A 24,246-nucleotide genomic window follows, 5' to 3' on the forward strand; every position below is an offset into this window, starting at 1 on the left:
ATAAAAATCAGAATTGTAGTTAATGGCTTTCTTTTTATGTAACTTTTTGAGAGTACTTTTTTATAGCCTATGGTAAGGGAAGGGAAGAAATAATGGTTATTTTAGGGATCTAAGTGTAAGGTTGACACCATGAAATACAGCACTGTTAGTATACCTTACAATAGTTACTACATTTTGAGGCATAAGATAAGAGTATCTCTAAATCTTCATAGCTACATTTTTCTATTTTTCTTACTTTTTATCAGTAAAGTCATAAGACTACTGCAAGCATCATTTTTCTTAGCAACTCTAATTTAAAGATGTCGTCTTGTGTTTTGATAGGTTTTCAAGATTTGAACCAGATTTGTTCCTACTCGGTTATCTGTTAGTCAAATGTAAACAGCAACAGACCCTTTCTGACATCTTGTGTACTCATGTAAAATGAAACAATACAAAACTCATAACCGTCATGTGAATACACAATACACTTTGTTCCCTCTTTTGATTACAGAGCAATGCCAGACTCTAAAGAGGGATAATTATAAACTCTTTGTGGATTTTGTGGCAAAAGCAGAGATTCCTTGCTATGATTATTAGATAGATTATGGTTGGAATGGGTTGCTTCTAATTTTATTTTGGTCTTTACACAATTCGAATCATAAGGAGAAAAACTGTTTCAAAGGATAAAGAACAACTGTGGTCAAAGTCAAAATTATTTGTTAGGAATGCAAGACACCCACAAAAAACAGTCATATTAATAACTATGTATTTGATATCTTGCACATTAATCTTTGTCAAGATGTTCCTAAATTTTTCCCTAAAAAAATCTCTATTTCATATATATTTGGCTGTATTTATGAGTTATTTTTTAATAATAATAATGTGTGCTCTTTAGTTAATACATTAGCCTAAGAAAAATGTTAAAAGTACTAATATCTGGCCACCCATGTCACAATGTAAAATCATAACTTCCTAGAGGGAACAGGAAGTGTAACTAACTAGGATGTTACCATACTAGGATACTGAATATCCAACATCGTAGTATGTAAAATATCAACATAAACGATGAGCCAGAATCCACCATTCTTTTTATTTTATGATTGAGTTATAAGCCTTGAATTCGCTTAAACGGGAACTAAAAGCAAAAGTTGTTCTTTGTGGCCTGTGCTTCTCTGCACTACATTTAAGCATTACCATAGTCAATCACTGGATATTCAGCTCTGTTATTTCACAAGACTCTTGACATTGCCAAAAGAGCCAACTTGGCCATTTTGCAAGACACTGTTTTAATCAACTTTTTATTTTCCTGATCCATAAAGCAACATGAAGCAATCTTTTAGCTATAAGCCATGCTTGCTTCCTTCAAATGAACTTAAAATTAATTCTAAGACAATAAAACACTGAAGTTTCTCTTTTTAAGCTAAAATTAAGGTGTTGTTTTCATTTTATTTTCACTTTTTGAACCATTTTAAAAGATGTGGTCTTTTTACCAAAGAGGACTAATCTATTGCTTGGAGGCCTGCAAATAATCTGGCCTAGAGTGAGGAATCCTTTTTAAGACAGTTTGTACTGAATGAACCAAAACAATTTCCACCCCGAGGCTTCCATCTGGTCAACCTCTGTTCAGTCCCACAAATAATTAATATGGAAAAATGGTGGGGTTTTTTTTTTTTTGTATCTTCAGTCCTCTTTGCTTTTACTAATTTAACAGAGAGATATTTAAAAACCAAACAAACAAATGTAACAACAACAACAAAATCTTGAAGAAGGCTCAGGCCACCAGCCTGGAATATAATGTCAGACTGTTAACATTTGCTGGCAAAAATTAAATATTTTCAGTTCAGTTCTAAACTTATGAAGATAAACAAAGTGGTCTGCCCCTCAGAAAAGTGTGAATATTGTGATGTGGCTTGGGGGACACATAGGAAAGAAAACAGAAGGCAGGAATGGAGAGGATAGGCCATAATTAATACACTCAATCTACCCTTGTGCCTCCTCTTCGACCCCAACCCCAACCCCACCCATGTCACAATGTAAAATCATAACTTCCTGGAGGGAACAGGAAGTGTAACCAACTAGGATGTTACCATACTAGGATGCTGAATACGCAACATCCTAGTATATAAAATATCAACGTAAATGATGAGCCAGAATCCACCATTCTGTTTATTTTATGATTGAGTTATAAGCCTTGAATTTGCTTAAAAGGGAACTAAAAGCAAAGGTTGCCTGGAAAAGTGGTTCTAAATAAAGATCATCGCCAACATATCAAATGTATACTTCCTTCCCTCCTGGTTCCAAACCCAAGCATTTTTTTTAATGATACTGCCAAATTTTATTGAGGAGCTTTACACATTGGTCAATGCTATGTTATATAGTTACATTTAAATTTATTTTTTCAAACTTGATTTAAATGCCATTAAGAAATACAGCCACTAAATATAAACTTCTAAGTATCTTTCTAAAGAGAAACATGACTCAGAAATTATAGGCTGTTGAGATATGGGTGCTTTGCAGAGTTTATGATAGGTCCCCATTCTATAGAGCTATTTTACGTAGTTGACCTAGAAGGATTTTCCACAAGTATTTCAGTTTGCTTGAATTCTACTCCACAACTGAATTTCCAAAACATTATTAACTTTGCATTAAAATGGAGCTTTCTATTAAAAAAAAAAAAAAAGTATGACAAGTTCTGAAAACTAAGATGATCACTCTAGAATTAGGCCCATGTTACTCCACCATAAAAGTCCTGCCTCCCACACTCAGGGACCCACTGAAACGCCAGTCTTTGTGCTATTTAATATTGGGTCCATTCACTGGAAAAGCCCTGCCCTAGAAAGGGGCTCTGGGGTCTTTAAAGAAGAAATTATGAACTTAGACTGTAGTAGGCCCAGGGAACTACCCATGCGAAATGTATCCCAGGTCAGTATAAGGTGACCTTTAGAATCAGAGCCCAGCATGCTGCAGAGAGACCCTTAGCAGAGAAATTAAACAATGTTTAAGTGTACTAAGTCTCTTTACGTGTTCTTTCTCTCTATATTTGATAATATAGAAAGAATAAAATGTTTCTCTATATCCTTGGGTCACTGGTTTTTCCAAGCATTTAAAAATGTTAATGGGAATGTGGAATTTATGAGTTTATATTTGTTTAGCACTTAGTGCCTTGGATATAGTAAGTGCTTTACACAAAACTTTATGTTAAAAGAAATTGTTGTAAAGATTTTCAACAACAGTGGATCATATTTTCAAATGACTAAGGAAATGCAAGGATTCACTATGCTATGAAAGTGTTCTAATTAATTATTGATCTTTTACATGGTCGTAAGTTTAGTGGAGATTTCTCTTTTTTTCTCATTGAAAGTTGAATTTGTGAGCTAGACTATTGCTCCCTGTGGGGCTTGTTTTCTGCTGTGAACTGAAAATGTATTAGTATCTTTTTACTAGAATCTAAATTCAATACTATGCCATCTATTGTAAAGATGTAAACATTGGAATTTTGTAACTATTCATGGGGAAATGAGACTAAAGAATTATCTGACAATTGAAGATAGAAAATAATTAAGGCAGCTACATAAAGTGCAAATCGAAGATTGAAAATTACGGATTGCAAGCCTTTGCATGAAAATACATGTATTTCTTCTCTTGTCAAGACAAGAAAGAGCTGGCTCCTTTCCCAAGCTTTGCAAAACTATCTCTGAGCTCTCTGGAAGACAGGGAATTAGAAATACTGTCGCTTCCACACTGTCAAAGAGAAGCCAGTTCCAGTTATTACAGTTATGCGTGACTTAGTTCGGGGGCTGGGGAGGGCAGGGGGACAGGAATACAAACAAAAGTTTCTGTTACATCTTAGGTAACTAAATTTCAACGGTAGACATCTTAAAATTCTGGGCCAATGTAAAAGTATTACTCATTTTTATTTATTGTGAGTTTTCAGGTATCGTTGTTATTAGAAATGAGCAGGGGGCCGGGCGGGCATGGTGGCTCACGCCTGTAATCCCAGCACTTTGGGAGGCCGAGGCGGGCGGATCTCGAGGTTAGGTGATCGAGACCATCCTGGCTAACATGGTAAAACCCCGTCTCTACTAAACATACAAAAAATTAGTCGGGCGTGGTGGCGGGCGCCTGTAGTCCCAGCTACTCATGAGGCTGAGACAGGAGAATGGTGTGAACCTGGGAGGCAGAGCTTGCAGTGAGCCGAGATCGCGCCACTGCACTCCAGCCTGGGCGATAGAGCAAGACTCCCTCTCAAAAAAAAAAAAAAAAAAAAGGAATGAGCAGGGATCTGGATAATCTATGATAGCAGGTATTGTGAAGAAAAAAGCACCAAGCATTTGGCTCTGAGATGCTTTAGGTGATGTGGGCTGCATGAGATTGTTTTTGGGTGTACATGTGTCTTTTTAAATATCTTCTGAGTAGATTAATACTATTAAACTAAGTGTATGTACTAGCTAAGCCTAAATTAAGTGGAGGGGCAAAAACAAAAGACCTAAAAATGAAATGTTGATAAATCACAGAAATGTTCCAACTTCTTCAATCTGAAACATCTGGTTCCTCCAAGTAATTCCTGTAAATATTTCCAACTGCAACCAAAAAGAAAATGAAAGTGATTTGTGGTAGGACCGAGCGAGCACATTCTCCCCTTGGTGCATTAGTTGAGCAGCTTCTGGGTGGCTGAATCCATATGAGACTCTGGACTGACTCAGAGATGAAGGAGGCATCTCCTGGCCTCAAAGTGCTCACAGTATACTGGATGGAGAGGCACTCTGGGCAAAGGGCTATGATGCAGATATATGTGAATTCAGTGGAAACACTAAAAGTAGCTAAATATTAATAATTCAGCCTCGCTGGATCTGGGAAGGCTTGGCAGAAAAGCTGACTTCTGACCAGGAGCTTGAGTGATGACTGAAAATTCAGCAATTAATCTGGAGAAACAGGCCTTCTGGGCTGGGAGAACATGAGCATGTGCTCTGAGATGTAAATTTTGGGGAAGAATCTCATACACACTCTAAAAAATGGATTTTGTTCCCTGGGTAGTGTTCCGTACAATGCCTGGCATATAGTAAGCATTCAATATAAAAGTGTGGAAAGAGCTGTACTGGCTTCCTGGGCTGCTGTAACAAAATACTGCAAACTAGGTGGCGTAAAGCAACAGAATTTATTGTCTCACAGTTCTAGAGGTTGGAATTCCCAAACCAAGGTGTTGACAGAGATGTGGGGTAGGATCCTTTCTTGCTTCTTGCAGCTCCTGGAAGCCCCAGATGTTTCTGGAGTGTTGCAGTGTAACTCTAGTTTCGGCCTCCGTCTTCACAGTGCCATCTCCCTCTGCATATGAGTCTTTCTGTGTCTGTACCCTGTGTCTCTGTCTTGCCTGCTTATGAAGACACTAGTCATATTGGATTAAGAGTCTACTCTAATCGAGCATGACCTCCTCTTAACCTAATACATCAATAGACCCTATTTCCAAATAAGGTCACTTTCACAGACACAGGGCTGGTTAAGACTTCATCATATCTTTTGCAGGGGACGCAATTCAACCCGTAACAGAAGGAATGAGCTAGTCAAGGTTTTGATGCCGGGAAAAACGGTCCATATTTTAGAAAGTAAACCCTGAATGCAGGATGGAGTCCATATTAGTAAGGTGAAGGGTGGGAAGGAAGACCAGAATCAGGAGTCTCAGTTAACGAGTTGTTGAAAGGAGATGAGAGATGATGAGCACTTGAGCAGGGTGGGAGCAGTGGAGAGAGAAGGGAAACAGACGTGAAATCCATAGCCAGTCAAAGTGAGGGACTTGGGGACTGATTAGATATAGGTAGATGAGGGTCAGGGAGGATTCAAGATGATTCCTAGGGTTCTATCCTGGGAGGCAGACCTGATGAATGGTGATGCCACTAATGATAATACAGAACGTAAGGCGGAACTTTTGTTTTGCAAAGGATATTGATGAGTTCACCCTTGTACACATTGTATTGGCGATACATCAAATACACTTGTGGGGAGAGGACTAGTTGTCCATAGAACTCCATGGAATCATTCTATGCCTGTGCTATGTAAAATACTGTTTTGTGGCTGCTGAGCTCTTGAAATGTGGCTAGTGCACCTGAGGACCTGAATTTTCAGTTTAATAAATTTAATTTCCAATAGTCACCTGTGCCTAGTGGTTACCATATTAGAGAGCACTGACCTAGCAGGTACTTAGACATGTGTGTTTGATATTTGAGAGAGATGCAGAGATAGGGGGAGCATGGTCTAGATTGAAAATCGAATTTGGGGAGTCATTAGCTTATAGGCAATTGCTGAAGCCTTGTGGGCCGTGAGCCCATCGAGCAGGGAGCCAGATACAGAGATGAGTTAAGAGTGCAACCCTTGGGGAACATCAGTGTATAAGTTGTATATCACAAAAGAGAGTGAGCAAACGACACCTGAGAAGCAGAAAGGAAAAGCAGAAGAGAGGACAGTGTTGCAGAAGGCAGAGGAAAAATTTCAAGGAGAATGCAGTCTACCATATCCGAGGAAAACAAGTTTCATTTAATAAACTATGAAAAGGGGCTTTGACAATTACAATATTCCTTTACCAATAAATGAAATAGCCATATTTTATTAATAAAGAGTAAGTACATTGTGCTCTAACCATGGAATTTATCTTTATCTTCCCTCCACCTCCAGCCAAAGGTTAATGGAGGCAACAATAAGGAATTTATAAAGATGGGAGTATTCCAGGGAATCCAGAATAATATGCCCCTAAAAACATTGCCCTATAGCAGGAGGGCCCAGAATGCATTTCCCATGAAGTCCTCAATAGAAGTTGCGTAACTGTTTTAATGCCTGTACTGATGGTAGTATCACTTTTCATAGACTCTGCCTAAATACTCTGTGAAGTGGGTAGACTGATTTCCAGTTTACGTAAGAGGAATCTGTGGCTCATGGAGTTTCAGTGTCTTGCCTCAGATGATACAAGCTGCACATAGTAGAGTTAGGAATCCAGGTTTTTCTGTCCATGCTCTTTTCACCTCAACAGTGTTTTCTAAACTTAAGACATTGACATTCTGCTCTCATGATTTTTTCCATATATGCTCACCACTTCAACCGATATTCACTTAATATTTTTAAAGTAAACTTAAATTATTATTTAAAAGCTGAATATTATAGTTTTACTTGGAAAACCAGTATCACTTGCCATAAATATATGGTGATTTTGAAATTAAAAAAAATCACACCTGTAATCCCAATATGTTGGAGGCTAAGGTGGCAAGATCACTTGAGCCCAGGAGTTCAGGACATGGGAAATATAGCAAGATCTCGTCTCTACAGAAAATTTTAAAAATGAGCCAGGCATGGCAGCATGTGCCTGTAGTTCCATCTACTCGGGAGGCTGAAGCAGGAGGATCCCTTGAGTCCAGGGGTTCAAGGTTGCAGTGAGCTTTGATCATGTCACTGCACTCCAGCCTGGGTGACAGAGTAAGACCCTGTCTCAAAAATAAAATAAATGAAAGAAAGTAAAGGAAGGAAGGGAGGGAGGGAAGGAAGGAAGGAAGAAAGAAAGAAAGGAAGGAAGGACGATGCTAGCGAAATACTACTGTCTGCCAAAGACTTTAAATCAGAGGCTTATGCCTTTTTTTTTTTCATTAAAAAGGGACATCAGCAAATGTTTAAAGATATTCTAGAAACATTCTCTACCATAGGAGATTAACCCCTTGCCTTGTGAAAAAAGTGGCCTCTAATAGCAATGCTACTCTAGCTCAGGGATGAAAATGAAACTTCCTGCTTTCCATTAAAGAGTAAATATTACAGGCCAGATGCAGTGGCTCATGCCTGTAATCCCAGCACTTTGGGAGGCTGAGGCGGGCAGATCACTTGAGGTCAGGAGTTCGAAGCCAGCCTGGCCAACATGGTGAAACCCCATCTCTACAAAAAATACAAAAATTAGCTGGGCATGGTGGTGTGCGCCTATAATCCCAGCTACTCAGGAGGCTGAGGCAGGAGAATCACTAGAACCTGGGAGGCAGAGGTTGCAATGAGCTGAGATCATGCCACTGCACTCCCGCCTGGGTGACAGGGTGAGATTCCGTCTCAAAAGAAAAAAAGAAAAGAATAAAGTCCTTCTGCCATTTAAGGAAAAAGAGGGTACTAAGAAGTTGTTTGATAAAACCATGAAGAGTCTGATGGATTATAATCTAGGACTCACACAGTTTCTGAGGCCACCCAATCTTTATTCGGACAGAAATTTCTTAGAAGATACTTTCTAGATACTCACACTGGAGGCAAAAATCAAACTGTATTATAGATTTCAAAAGTGCATTCTGTACATTTCATTGATATACTTATGGATTTTAGAACAATGTGGCTTAAACGTTTCCTTAGCTGTATGAATATTCCCTTCTAGAAGAGCTAAAGGAAAAACAAAACCCACGCTTAGTTCGGATCAGACTCAAAAACTGGGCAACACTGGAAAACTGGGGTTTGTGACTCAGTAAAGAGCTGAACAGTGGACTGGCCTCTGTGACTGATATTAGATGAGTTCCACCATCCTCGCCAATTTCCCACACATCAGTCGCCACAGTGCTACCCTTATCAGACTGGTCCATGTGACCAAGAAAGAGTCTCTGCCATCATCTGATCCTGGGGGTACCAACTGCTGGACGATATTCTCAGCAAGAACTCTTGAGTCCTAAAGCTAACTCCCTCCAGGTGAAATGCAAGATTAACGTCTGCATACATTTCTACTTTATCACAACTAATGCCTTAAGTAGGTTCTAGGTTGTGTAGATGATCTGAACCACATTAAAAGAAAATATTTTTAAGTAAAACAAGAAGAAAAATGATCGCTCAGATTGTGTTCTTTTCTCACTAGCTAGGTTTTATTGATCTATTTTTTTAAGCTTGAGTTTAAGCTAAGAAAAGAAATCTTGCTTTTTATGGCAAGAGTTCTTGAGGAAAAAGACAACTTATAATAGAAAGCATCTTGCACAAAAGTTTTGGTAATCAGAGGGGGGAGATGGAGAGGAGCTTTGTAAATTTTGACTTTGAAAGGCCATTGTAATGTAAATATGACTTCCTAGAGTGTAAACAGCAGTGGTTTGAAAATAAAAATTTGTACAAAACAGGCAGCTATCTAGTTAAAAGAAAATGTGTCTAATAAGCATGTGTGTCTGAGATGTCTTGAATATTTTGATACTATACTGTAATTACTAACGATATAAAATTTCCAAGACTTTTGAAACCATGAGAAAGTTTTTAGGATTTTTTTTCCCCAGAAAAAGACAGCTATACTTTTTTGGTACTCTACACATTTAAAGTAATTTAAGAATAAAAAACATACTGTTCCCACACAAGTACTTGAAAGTATTTTAAATTATTAATGGAACCACAAGTTCTTAAACTTTAAAGAATCCTCTGTCTCTTAGTTTAGCCAACAGATGATTATATTAACATAAAAAAGTACGGTTACATATATTTGAGTTAAGGATCATCATTGTGTCAAGAAAATATTTCATTTATAATGAGAAAATCCAAAAGTTCACTAAGAATATTGTTTAATTCAAACGTTATATTTATTGTCTTCATCTTGGACTTCTGAAAACTGACTTTTTTCTCAGACTTGCACAAACCATTCTATTCTTTACCATGCTGGGTTTTGCATGATTTGGAGGCATTCTCACCATACAGCCATTTTTCTCTCACCCTGAAGGACATAGGAAAGAAATTAGAGATGTCAGAACAGTTGTGTGGAGGTACTTTAATGGGACCGTGGTGCAGAAAGGAGGTGGGGTAAAAATATTTGCTTTAGGCCAACCATGGTGGCTCACGCCTGTAGTCCCAGGACTTTGGGAGGCTGACGTGGGCAGATCACAAGGTCAGGAGTTCCAGACAAGCCTGACCAACATGGTGAAACCCCATCTCTACTACAAATACAAAAATTAGCCAGGTATGCTGGCAGGCGCCTGTAATCCCAGCGACTCAGGAGGCTGAGGCAGGAGAATTGCTTGAACCCAGGAGGCGGAGGTTGCAGTGAGCCAAGATTGCACCACTGCACTCCAGCCTGGATGACAGAGCGAGACTCCGTCTCAAAAAAAAAAAAAATTGCTTTATAATCTAGTTAAATGGAATGACTCCTCCCTTTCTAGACCAAACTGGGCACTTGGGCAGCAGTAACAATGTATATTAAATGATCCAATAAACGAATGGTCTCTTTTGCCTATAAATCTGTAATGCAAAAATCTGCAGCAGTGCAGTTTAATGAATTTTAATGCCAAATGTCTATCGCTGTATATTCCTTGCCATCTACTCTGTGTATCTTCCTGCAGACATCAATGTGGGTTTGTTATTTTTTGTTTGTTTTTTTTGTTTTGAGACAGAGTCTCCCTCTGTCACCCACACTGGAGTGCAGTGGCTCAATCTCGGCTCACTGCAACCTCCACCTCCTGGGTTCAAGCGATTCTCCTGCCTCAGCCACCCAAGTAGCTGGGACTACAGGCACCTGCCACCATGCCCAGCTAATTTTTGTATTTTTAATAGAGATGGGGTTTCACCATGTTGACCAGGCTGGTCTCAAACTCCTGACCTCTGGTGATTCGCCCGCCTCAGCCTCCCAAAGTGCTGGAATTACAGGTGTGAGCCACCACGCTCAGCCTCTTTGGTTCTTTTTGTGTCTTTTGGTTGTATTCAGCTTTCTGATATCATTGGGAGACAGTTAAATCACAAAATACACTAGATATCATTAGGAGACAGTCCACAAAATATACATCCTATTGCAAAAGTGTGTGGTCATTTCTCCTTTAAATTCTCCCATTCTGCCTTCATGACACTTGTAGTGTGCTCCTCTGTCTTTCCTCGAGAGGAAATTTTATAATTTTAATAAAATTTTACAATTTTATAATTGTTGCCTTTTTCAAGTCTTATATTTGAAATTAGCTGGGAACAGTGGCTCACGCCTGTAATCTCAGCAATTTGGGAGGCCGAGGCAGGCAGATCACTTAAGGTCAGGAGTTTGAGACCAGCCTGGCCAAATGCTGAAACCCTATCTCTACTAAAAATACAAAGATTAGCCAGGTGTGGTGGTGTGCGCCTGTAGTCCCGGCTACTCAGGAGGCTGAGTCAGGAGAATCACTTCAGCTGGGAAGGTGGAGGTTGCAGTGAGCTGAGATGGCACCATTGCACTCCAGCCTGGGTGACAGAACAAGACCCCATCTCAAAAAAAAAAAAAAAAATTAACCAGCAGTATCCCTTTTGCAGATTTTATAATTTTTACCTTTTCAGATTTGTCTGTCCATGTCTCCATTCATCCATCCACCCATCCACGCTAATACACAGTAACTCATTGAGTTTACCTTTAACAGATTTCATTTTCAATTCATGCAATTATTCCCAGGGAAAAAAAGTTTGCTCAAAGACTGCCTGCTGGAAGATAAGGGGCTAATATCTAAGATTTATAAATAACTCATGCAACTCAATAGCAAGAAAACATATAATCCAATTTTTAAAATGAGCAAAAGACTTAAATAGAAATTTTTCTAAAGATGTCATAAAAATGGCCAACAGGTACATGAAAAGGTGCTCAATATCACTAATCATCAGGGAAATGCAAATCAAAACTACTGTGAAATATCACCTCACACGTGTTAGGAGATCTATTATCAAAAAGACAAGAGATAATAAGTGTGACAGGGTGTGAAGAAAAGAGAACCCTTGAAATCTAGATGGTTGCAGCCATTATGGAAAACAGTATGGAGCTGTCTAAATAAATTGAAAGTAGAGTACCATATGACCCAGCAATCCCTCTTTTGGGCACATACCCAAAGGAGATGAAATCACCAGCTCGTAAATATATGTGCATTCTCATGTTCATTACAGCACTGTTCACAACAGCCGAGATACTGAAACAACCTACGGTTTATCAATGGATGAATGGGTAAAGAAACTATTTTATATTTATGAAATATTATTTAGTATATAATATATACATATATCATATATGTTATATATATGAAATACTATTCAGCCATTAAAAAGGAGGCGGTCCTGCCATTTTCCACAATATAGATGGATCTAGAGGTCTTGGTGGATTTTAAAAAGGCACCTGCTCTATGTATGTTCTGGAAGTTTTTTATGTGTTATGAAAATGTACTGCTGTCTTAAAAATTGGGGCATTTTTTTCCTGATACTTCAGGGAATATTTTATCTTCAAGTAAAATGATCAAGGGCTTTTTATGTATACTGCTTTGCATTGTTTCTTGCCAGGGATGCTGTGGGTGATATCTGCTCCTTGGTGATAAGGATTCCACCTCGGAGAACAGAAGCTGCAGGGAAGGAAGGCGTTTAGGGGAACTATGCTACGGTTTCATCACAATCCCCATTTTCAGTTACCAAAAGGCCTTCTCAGAATTTAAGGACACGCAAAGCAGACAGCAATTAATTTAATTCCAGATAGAAGCTTTTGACCATGTATATTTCACTGGCACTTTTTGCAAATCTCACTCTCCCTGTTCAGAATAATTCCTGGCAGTGTTGTAGCGTTCTTCCAATTACCACTCATGCATCTCACCGTCTTGCCTAAAGGAAAAGTGAAGGAAGATGTAGTCTAAACAGCTAATTTTCATATAAATGTATATAAAAATGTAAAATACATTAAAATTAACAATAATATCCCCTTAGTGTTACTGCTAAACTGTATTTTAGCCCAGTGCATATCACCTTACTACTAAGATAAATGGCAATTTTGCACCAAGACATCAGATCAATGGAAATTCACTTGGAATAGATATTCAGGCATGAAAGTATGTTCATACCTACAAAATATTCTAAATCCATAATCTAAGTTCAAATATAGTCAGCTTTATTTTCTTTCAACAAATATAGTCAGTTTGTATTGCAATGTCATAAGACCAGGAGGAGGGTTGCAGCATTCTTCTACCTCTGTCATCTTAATATTTGTCTCTGATGTTCTCCTCTCTGAGTGTGTGTCCTGGTACCCCTGCATCAGGGTCCCTGTTTCTACTCTCAGAAGAATCAGCAGCTATTGCCAATGTCCATTTAGCTGCCAGTCTTCTGAAAGAAACGTAGGAGAAAAAACTGTGTACAAAGCGTACACCTGGTCTTTCTACATTCTCTTCTGTGAACGAAATATACTACTTAGGAGATAGAAATGGTCCTTGTTTTGAATTTGAAGCCATGCTTTATTTTCCTGCTATAGAGACATATTCTGGTACTCTTTATAATAATATCTAGTGACAGTAAATAGGTCCTGATATCAAAGGGTAAAACACATTGTATGACAAGCTATTCATAGTTTATCCATAACCAAATTTATTTTCAAATGTAAATACATATATATGTATATTTTTAAATTTGGAAATACATTTAATGTATTTGTGGAAAATATCAAGAAAAGATATTTTGTGACAACTTCTAGGTATGCATCTCTGTACTTTTTACTTGTCATGCTTTATAATCTTTTAAATTATCAGGTACTATTTATTTAATTGAGACAAATTGTTAATCATCTTTTCAAAAGTTCCCTGAGGTTGTTGGCCTGCTGTAGGAATAGCAGGAAGGAATCAGAGACTCTTGGTGTGTCTTCTGGTAAAAGAGACATCCAGCTTTCCTAAGCGCTTGGAGTATGAAAGAGTGACAGGTTTTAGAAATCCACTTCACCCTCCCCCCTCCGCCCCCATGCACAGGGTAAGTATCTTTCATTCCTCAGGGGCCACCTCTAGGCAGGTAGTGTCTTCTGCTTCAAGATGAATAAAACCTAGGCAGGCAGGAGAGGGAGTTCTGTGCCCTCACAGCTGCTAACATGTCAGAGCTGGGAGCCTAGGATTGTCTTTCCCTCCTGGCCCAAAATAAGTTGTTCACCTACCTCCAAGAAACACTGGTTTCAGCAATAAATCTCTGAGTACTCATAATAATGAAGGTGGGTACCATGGTAACTTGGATGGCAGTTTTGAAGTCCAAAATTGGTTTATATTTAAGATTTTCCTTAAAGATTTGCTATTCATTCTAGATGATTACCAAAGGGAAGTACGATTTCTTTTCTTATGAACGATTTAAAATGCAGCATGTATACCACCTGGAATAGAAAAATACATGCCAAGCTAGAATTATTTTTTAACATATACTTCCATTCAATTCAAGATGTTTGTTGTGCACCTACTATATATCATAAACAATGGCAGGTGCTTCCAGGACAGAAACAAGGAAAGGATGTAATCCTGGTCTCAAAGGAGTTTTTAGTGTAATAGAAGGTATGTCCATCATCTGTTGCGACAGTAATACTGTGTAAAAAATCACCCCCAAACTCCGTGTTTAAAAACATTATTTATGCTAGCTCATGCATCTGTGGTTCATCTGGGTATTGGCTGAACCAAGCTGGCCTTGGTTGAGCCTGTCTGTAAGGTACAGGTTGGAGGAAGTTCTGTCTGCTTCACGGGTCTCTCATTATTCTTTTTTTTTTTTTTTTTTTTTTTTGACAGTTTCACTGTGTAGTGGTGCAATCTCAACTCACTGCAACCTCCAACCTCTGCCTCCTGGGTGCAAGCAAAAATTCACATGTCTCACCCTCCTGAGTAGCTGGGATCATAGAGGTGTGCCACCACACCTGACTAATTTTTGTATTTTTAGTAGAGACAGGTTTTTGCCATTCTGGCCAGGCTGGTCTCAAACTCTTGGCCTCAAGTGATCCACCCACCTCAGCCTCCCAAAGGGCTGGGATTATAGGCATGAGCCACTGTGCCTGCAAGGGGCTAGTGAGGCATGTTCTCCTCACTGTGGAGGTAGAAGATTGAGAGGTCAAGCCAGCTGCACAAATGGCTTTCCTCTAACATTTTCTGCCAAAGCAAGTCACATGGACAAGCCCTATGTCACTAGAATGAGGAAATATACTCTGTCTGAGGTGAACTGCAAAGCATATGACAAAGGATATGGGGACACAGGGAGGGATGCAAAATTAGGAAAATATATAGCAGGTGCGCAAATGTCTTGAATTGAATGGAAATGCTAATATGTTAAAAATAATACAATCGACCACATTGGAAAAGATAAATTCACAAATGTCTGTATAACAAAGGCTTCACAAGGGAAGGGATCCTATCTCAAAGACAGGAAGAAAACTTCTTAAAGGAGATGGCATTTGCAGCTACTCAAGAAAGGTGTTTGTATTTCAAGAGGCTAACATCGGAGGTTGGGGCAGCACATAATTCAAAGATGCTCCATGAGCACAGTGTGGATGCACATAAGCCATTCTCAGTGTTAGGTTATAAAGAAGCAACTGAACAGAAAAATTGCAGCAATAGAAGAAGAAGATTTGTAAGAAAACTACAAGTAGGGGGAGACTTCAGGTCTCAGAAATTTTTGTGTTGCATGTTATTGCTGGAAGTTCTTTGAGAAGATGGTATGAATGTTAATTTCCAGGGTATGAAATATGCAAAAGCATATAAGCATAGAGCTTTTGTTTAAATCTTGAGAACTATAATTAGAGCTGGAAATGACTTAGAAATTGTTTAGCTCAGTTCACTTATTTTATAGATGAGGAAATATGTATTTTGAAGATAAATTCTCTATGTGTGGATATGTATGTGTAGCTATATAGATACATACCTATACAGATAGTTCCTGATTTTACTATGGCTTAAATACAATTTTCAGACTTTATGACGGTACAAAAGTGATACACATTCAGTAGAAAGTGTACTTTGAGTACCCATACAACCATTCTGTTTTTTACTTTCAGTACAGTATTCAAGAAGTCACATGAGATATTCAACACTTCATTATAAAATAGGCTTTGTGTTAAATGACTTTGTTACTGTAGGCTATTGTAAGCCTTCTGAGCACATTTAAGGTAGGCTAGGATAAGCAAACATGTTTGGCAGATTAGATGGTTTAAATGCATTTTCAACCTGGGATATTTTAAACTTATGATGGGCTTATGGCCCGAACACCCCATAGTAAGCTGGGGAGCATCTTCATGTGTGTGGGTATATGTATGTGTGTAAAATATGTAAAATATATAAATATGTTAACAGAGAAAATACATTTCTTCCTAAATAAAACCATATATGTGGTATTATTACCATATAGATCCAACGTGTATATATGTATTATTATATCCAATGTATATTGTATATAATATCCAATGTATATTATTAAGTATATTATTTTTATAATATATATTGTATAATATCAATGTATATTATGTAGATACAAAATTTATATTATATTGGATCTAATAATACATATATATACATTGGATATATATGGTAATACCATGTATATGGTTATATATAATATACATTGGATATTATATATATATCAAAAATATATAATATGCAATTGTATTTAGAGAGAAAGACTAAATTCTTCTGTGTATATTGAGAAAAAGAGAGAGGAAATGAGCCTACTTCTTCAAGTGGCGTTCTAAAGAATTCTTAATCCCTCACAAACTTTAAAACTGCTGTGTCCTTATCAGCGATCTTTCTAGTTCCAAGGAATAGAATATGGCTCATACTATTCAAATGCAAAGGGGAGGTTGTTAATAAGAAGAAAAAATAAACATGTTTCCAGTTACCCAAGGACTGGAAATGCTGTGTGTAATGCCTGACCTAGCAGAGGCCTTTCATTGGCTCCCCTTGTCTGGGGCACTGTTTTCAACAGAAATGGGAGCAGACACTGGGAGAAGTGAGCCAAGGCAGCAGGTGTCCTCTGCGCCTACTCACTACTCTTCCTGTCTTCTGAAACTCACTCCCCTCATTTGTAAATGCAACATAATCACCCATCTAACCAAAATATAATTAGGGAGGTAAATCAGTTTGTGTATCTAGTATATGAGGTTTCTCCAGAATAGAAACAATGAAACTTTGAAGTTGTGCCCTACCGTAATCCCCGTTCATGTAGACTGGAAGTTGTCAAACTGTGACCTGATGGGATTTGTTCCCTGGTCTAGACAGGGACTAGTCCAGCTGGTCTGCTTTTATAAATTAGGTTTTATTAAAACAGCCACGCTCCTTTGTTTACACTCTGTTTGTGGTAGCTTTTGCACAACAATGGCAGGGCTTGTCGATGCAAGGGGGACAGAGCCCATGGCCTGCAAAGCCTCAGTATTTAATATCTGACCCTGTTCATTGCAGTCTGGTCACTCCTGGTGCAGACCACAGGGAATTGTTGCTTTCTGGAATGGGCGACACGTGCATGTGCTTGGTCCTCTGGGATGGCATTGGCAGGAGTCGGCCCAGGGAGGACATCTGTGGAATGAGAATGTTGCCCCCATGAATGTTTTCTCTAAGAAAGAAACAGGTGCTGGCCGGGCGCGCTGGCTCACACCTGTAATATCAGCATTTTGGTAGGCCAAGGCGGGCGGATGACCTGAGGTCAGGAGTTCGAGACCAAACTGGCCAACATGGTAAAACCCCGTCTCTACTAAAAATACAAAAAAACTTAGCCGGCCGTGGTGGCGCATGCCTGTAATTCCAGCTACTCGGGAGGCTGAGTCAGGAGAATCGCTTGAACCCAGGAGGCGGAGGTTGCCATGAGCCAAGATCACGCCATTGCACTCCCGCCTGGGCGACAAGATCTTAAAAAAAAAAAAAGAAGAAAGACAGAAAAGAAAAGAAAGAAACCAGTGCTTTTGCTGCCTCCCTGGGGCTCTGCTGAGGCCATCATGATTAACCTTTGTTCTCTGTCCTTTGCCAGACTCCGACCTGAGCATGCGCACACTGAGCACGCCCAGCCCAGCCCTGATATGTCCACCGAATCTCCCAGGATTTCAGAATGGAAGGGGCTCGTCCACCTCCTCGTCCTCCATCACCGGGGAGACGGTGGCCATGGTGCACTCCCCGCCCCCGACCCGCCTCACACACCCGCTCATCCGGCTCGCCTCCAGACCCCAGAAGGAGCAGGCCAGCATAGACCGGCTCCCGGACCACTCCATGGTGCAGATCTTCTCCTTCCTGCCCACCAACCAGCTGTGCCGCTGCGCGCGAGTGTGCCGCCGCTGGTACAACCTGGCCTGGGACCCGCGGCTCTGGAGGACTATCCGCCTGACGGGCGAGACCATCAACGTGGACCGCGCCCTCAAGGTGCTGACCCGCAGACTCTGCCAGGACACCCCCAACGTGTGTCTCATGCTGGAAACCGTAACTGTCAGTGGCTGCAGGCGGCTCACAGACCGAGGGCTGTACACCATCGCCCAGTGCTGCCCCGAACTGAGGCGACTGGAAGTCTCAGGCTGTTACAATATCTCCAACGAGGCCGTCTTTGACGTGGTGTCCCTCTGCCCTAATCTGGAGCACCTGGATGTGTCAGGTAAATGGACACTGACCTACCAGCTATGGGCCCTCCTGGTGCACCATCCTAAAACAGTGGGGACAATGCCACCACCGGAGGGTCCTCTTCTTGCAAGCCATCAGAGATGAGGGGCGGGTGGTAGGGAGGCTGGCTTTTGCAGAGAAACTGTCTCTATGGAATCATGACCCTGGAGGCCACAAGTTTCCCTTTCATCAAATAATGTCCACTTCTTTTTTTTTTTATTATTATACCTTAAGTTTTAGGGTACATGTGCACAACGTGCAGGTTAGTTACATATGTATACATGTGCCATGTTGGTGTGCTGCACCCATTAACTCGTCATTTAACATTAGGTGTATCTCCACTTCTTACGGGAGTTCTTAGGGGAATTCTGGCACATTTTGCCTGGGAGTTGAGGTTAGTACGACTTTTAAATGTCTTTACTCTTCATAACTCTCACAGTTACTTCAGAGCAACCATAGATAGTGCAAACAGGGTATCTAAGTGTAGAGAAATAGGAAACAAAAGGCTAACTCAAGCACAGTTAGCTTAGAAACTATCCTCGCGCCCACCTGCTGTTGGTCCCTGGAGCCTGGAATCTTTGTCCAAGCTGTAAAAATGACCTCGTGTGTTTTCGCACCACGGGCTGGACGGTGCCCACTGTGGGTGATAAAACACTCAGCTGTGGGCTGTGCTCATGATCACTTGCCATTTTGTAGTGTCTCCTTAGATTTCACCAGCACTCTTCTTACATCTGGGTTAATCCTGCATCTTTTCTCAAGCAAAATTCTCAATTACACAGTGCAAGGGCAAGGTCCATTGAATTAAATCTTTAGTGCTTTTAAAAATTGAAGGAAGTCGGGCGGAGAGGCCCACGCCTGTAATCCGAGCACTTGGGAGGCTGAGGCATGAGGATTACTTGAAGCTAGGAGTTAGAGACCAGCCTGAGCAACAAAGCGAGACCCCTCTCTCCACAAAAACTGGAAATATTAGCCAGGCACAGTGGTATGAGACTGTGGTCCCAGCTATTCTACTCAGAGGCTGAGGCAGGAGGATTGCTTGAGCCCAGGAGTTCGAGGCTGCAGTGAACTATGATCATACCACTGCACTCCAGCCTGGAGGACAGAGTGAGACCCTGTCTCTGAAAAAAAAAAAAAAAAAAGAAAAATCGAAGGAAATCCCAGCATGGCTGCTTTGCTTGGAAACCTCTCTCAGGCAGGAAGAATTAAAGCCCAGACTCACACTTAGGCGCCAGACATGATCTGGCTGGACTAACAGCCCTTCCTTATCTCATTTGCTGCCTAGTCAAAAGATGAACATTCGAGAGGCTGAAATGTGTAAGATGCATCAGGGACTTAAAACCAACAGCACGACCAGCAACCTCAGGGAGTTTGGGGGAGGGGTCAAGAAGTAAGAAACACTATGGTGGGTGAACAAACAGAATCTGGGATTTACAAGCATCTGAGGCCAGTGATGCCCTCCAACAAAACCCCAGCTAAAGCCGGCTCTCAGCTTGCTCTCTCTTTCGAAAGCCGACGTCTGAAAACATTTCAGATGACAGCCCATTACTTTTTGCAGATTCTTTCCCGTGCTGGAGAGCAACTCGCTGCTCCTCTACTTCAGCTGGCTTCAAGACAAAACCATAGCAGCCATATGTTCAGTTAGTCATGAGTAGCCAGTGGCATCGAGAAGCAGGAAACCAGGAGGTTTTCTTACATTTTTCCTCCAAGGAATTCTGGAAAGAGAAAATGTTGTGATGTGGTGGAAACAAGTTTCAAAACTTTGTGATTTACAAAAATTCACAGCTTTTTCTAGATGTGTTTCCTCTTCATTTAAAAAAAAATGGCAAAGGACTGGGTTCTTTAACATCTAAGAATTGGAGCATTTTATAAACATTTCATTTTATTTTATTTTCTTAGATTAGAAAATGATTCATTTTTGGAATCCCTATCTTTGTAAAAGGTGCTTCCCATGCACTCTTAATACAGGCTGCAAGTAATTGTACCCTCTTTTGGAGGGTCCTTTTGAAGTTCAGAAATGCAGAAACCACTTTCGCTATTTGGGAATGGAAATTCTTGTGCTTCTAGCCTTAGTGGTCCTGCCTGGCCCCTTGACTAACCATTATTAAGCCTTGATATCTGTCTTGTATGTTAACCTGCTTACTTTGAAAGTTCAAATATATTTGTGTAGCCTCCCCTCATGTCTCCCAATGACAACGGTGATCTGTATACATAGAGATAAAAATGAGGGGAATCTGCAGCTCACCAAGTTAAGAACACAGAATCCCACATATGGGAGAAAGTTTCAGATAGATGGTCTTGAAAGACTCAACAGGCCATGAGGATGGATTTGTCATCAGCACCTACTAAGGGTGCCCTCCTCTTCTGAGGGCATCTGGAAATTGTTATGTTGATGCAGAGAGGCCAGAGGGCTGCCACAGTTGATTTCATTATGGCTGGTTCTCTTTAGTTTTACAGCTGGGCCCCGATAGTGGCCACATTCTCAGTGGCAGTAGACTTGACTTTGGAAGACTCATCACTGGTCTAGAGCTTAATTCTCCCAAAGGAGATGAGACTGCCTATCCCATCCCTAGCATGCAGAAAATGCTCATCTGGGAAGCTATCTTTAAAGTCACTGAAAATGACTACAACTGTATTGTTTTGTCATTATCACATATTACCTTTTATTAATAGTAGCATTAAACATCAATGCACTATATTGATGAATATATTGCAATAACGAGAGGAAGTGGTAATAAAGAACATATTTGTGAAAGCTGTATGAAATCTGGAATCAACTGAAGAAACCCCATAGGTTTGTTCAACCAATTTTCAAAATATAAAATGTGGTAAATGTTAAAAATAATATTGCTTCAGAAAGAACCTCTCTAACTGGAGACCTGGAATCATCCTTTTTTCTCCCCCTAATCCTACCCAACCAGTAGAGTCCTGTTCAGGTGACTCTACTTCCCCAGTACCTTGAGTCCATCTCTGTCTGCCTGCCTGGATGCAGGCTTCCCCAGCCATTCCTTCTTATACCCATCTCCATTGCCTCCAGAGGAATTGTTTCAAACTACAAGTCTAACCATTTACTTTCCTGCATGAAACCTCCAATAATTGCTCCCTATGACCTACAGGAAAAATTCAAGTTCCTCCACAGAGCATGTAACAGCCTTCATAAGATGCTCCTCTTAGGTGCAAATTTCATCTCTTTCCTGCATACACGCAATGCTCCCTTCTGTAGAACCATCTTATCTGCATGTCCCAAAACACATCCTATCTGTGCATACGATGATGTGTGCATGCCTCTCTGGCTTGTGTCCCTCTCCCTCCTCTGCCTGCTGCCCCTCCTCGAGAACTCTCTGAACAGACTTCATTGCTTAAACTCCAGTCAAGCATCCCCTGAATGTAGCCTTCCCTAGCTCACCCCCAGTGAGCTAAGGGTTTTTTTCTGGGTGTCTGCCTTTTGGGTACAGAAAGCTAGAGCACTGATGGACTTGAAATTCTCAACTCATGATGAGCTTTGAGCTTTATAAGGGCTGAAATATGTCATATTTCATTTTTGCACTTGTATGACATTGTAATTAAGTGAACACAGGCGTGTCAAAGTTTTAAGTGGTCATTTTGGCCTTTAAAAGGCTTAAAGTTCCCTTTGGTTAATACTCTAAGCAAGGATTTAGGAAGCTGCAGTGCAACAGTTAAAAATTCCTCATCAGTAAAAGTGAGGTGGTTGGGAGGATTAAATGAGTTAAGACATGTTAAGTTCTCAAACACATGCTCTGAAGGGAACCACATAGGAGGCACTCAATAAATCACAGCTGTCATTGTCGTTGTATTGTCCTTGTTATTAACCTGCCTGGAAGTCAGCAGTTGTTCTTCATTGACTTAACCATCTGACGCCCCAGAAGAGATAGAGATATCACCCTAATAATGAGAGGAAGTGGTAATAAAGAGCATATTTGTGAAAGCGGAATGAAATCTGGGATTAACTGAAGAAACGCCGCAGATTTATTCAACCTATGTTGTCTATTCCCTACTGAATAATATTTATATACCTTACCGTAGATGTCAAAGCAGTCCCCTGATCTCATCCCAAAAGACAATTCTTGCCTTGGTTTTGACTAAATCCTTTCAGACACCCTAAGTTTCACCTCATGGATACCCTAACCCTCCCATGGACTTGCCCCTTGCTTTCCTTTCTCTGGGATGTGTCTATTATCTTACTACCTGGACTCCATATCTATTAATATATATGCAAATTGGTTTTCACTCCACATCTATGCATCCAAATTATTTCTCTCTTTCAAGGGCCCCTTTGGAAATTATGCCATGGTGGCTTCCAAGTTTCCAAAGACCCCTGGGTGCCCGGTGTCTGAATGTTCACTTCATTTTCTACTGTATATCTCTTGTGTAATTTATCAACTCTATGATACATCATAGTCACTTCTTAAGTCCCTTTCTAAATTGAAGTCTTGGAATGAGGAGTCAAGAAACTTATCTGTAGTCTGGTTGTACAAGTCATATAATCTCACTGAGCCTGCGATGCTTCATCTTGAAAAAAATGATGTTTATTCTGGATGATTTCTAAGGTTCTCTCCATGTCTATAATGTTTGAATGTGTGAACTAATCATAAATAATACCTGCTGAGCCATGAACCAATTTACTTTCTTTTCAACCCAAACCTAGCAAATCTATAAGAGTTTGGGCAAAACCTAAAATCTAAAATTATTGATCTAAAATAATACAAGCCTATAAAATAGTCTCTTTACCAAAACTGAACTAAACAAGTATTTCATTAAATTTGGAATTCAGTTTCAAAAGCAAAGTATACATTTTCCTGGACCAAATATATTATCTTTCCTAGAGTGTAGCAGATTTTGCTAATTTTGTTTCTAAAGAAAGGAAACTAGAACCAAGAGTTTAAGAGCAAAGGTTATCATATGATCTTGAAAAACAAAGTGTCTTTATAGGCGTCACAGATGGCCAATCACTACCATAGACAAACAGATTCGGTGCAAGCAGGATTACAGTCAGCCTCAAGAAAGAAACTCAAAACAAAGGGAAATTTCAAAGCTAAAAGGGACTAATCACCTTTTGCAAAACCACAAAGCCCACTGGAACAGTGTGACCTGCCTCTGACAAGCTGTTTTTGTTCTCCATTTTTGGAGTGTGTGCTTCACTCCTTCCTGAAATTCTTTGACTTAGTAGCACGTGGTTTTTGAAGCTCATTATTCCCAGGGCCTGAGTGTCTGAGAGTTTCCTGGGCAGCCTACCAGGAGGTGGGAGGAAGGTCCTCGTTAGCACTTTTGTGAGGCTGCTGGGAAGCCTTGGATATTGCGTGAAACAGCCAAGGTGCAGAAGTGTCCGAAGTGAGGCGCCTAGCTGTAGAACTGCCCGAGAGATTTGAGAAGAGCAGAGAGAAAATGAAAAATATATATACAGCCTCAGTAGTAGAATGAAATACATAAAAATATACATTTATTTATAAAATATTAGGTTGGAGCAAAAGTAATTGCGGTTTTTGTCTTTATTTATTTATTTTGAGATCAAGTCTTGCCCTGTCACCTAGGCTGGAGTGCAGTGGTGCGCTCCAGATTTTCTGCAACCTCCGCCTCCCAAATTCAAGCAATTCTCGTGCCTCAGCCTCCCAAATAGCTGGGATTACAGGCGTGCACCACCATACCTGGCTAATTTTTGTGTTTTTAGTAGAGACGGGGTTTTGCCATGTTGCCCAGGCTAGTCTTGAACTCCTGGGCTCAAGCAATCCACCCGCCTGGGCCTCCCAAAGTGCTGGGATTGCAGGCGTGAGCCAACACACCCAGTCGGTTTTTGCCATTTTAATTGCAAAAATTACAGTTACTTTTGCACTAACCTAATATTTATAGACTATGGATATTAGTTACATTAATATACCATAAGTATACTGTACGTGTTTTTATAGAATAATATATAGAGAACTTAAATATACCATGAAATAAGTGTTTCATATATATA

At 40.1% G+C, this 24,246-nt stretch overlaps 1 protein-coding gene across 3 annotated transcripts in view; it reads left to right on the forward strand.

The window, feature by feature from the left end:
- FBXL7 (F-box and leucine rich repeat protein 7) overlaps positions 1-24,246 on the forward strand; it is a 432,789-nt gene that overhangs the window by 403,369 nt on the left and 5,174 nt on the right. For all 3 annotated transcript variants that reach the window (XM_009448811.5, XM_001148598.7, XM_016952973.4), the window contains one exon: positions 17,659-18,270. In XM_009448811.5, the coding sequence (XP_009447086.1) occupies positions 17,659-18,270 (612 nt within the window). The remainder of the gene's footprint in view (positions 1-17,658; positions 18,271-24,246) is intronic.

Source organism: Pan troglodytes, chromosome 4 (genome assembly GCF_028858775.2).
Source record: "Pan troglodytes isolate AG18354 chromosome 4, NHGRI_mPanTro3-v2.0_pri, whole genome shotgun sequence".
NCBI classification, from domain to species: Eukaryota; Metazoa; Chordata; class Mammalia; order Primates; family Hominidae; genus Pan; species Pan troglodytes.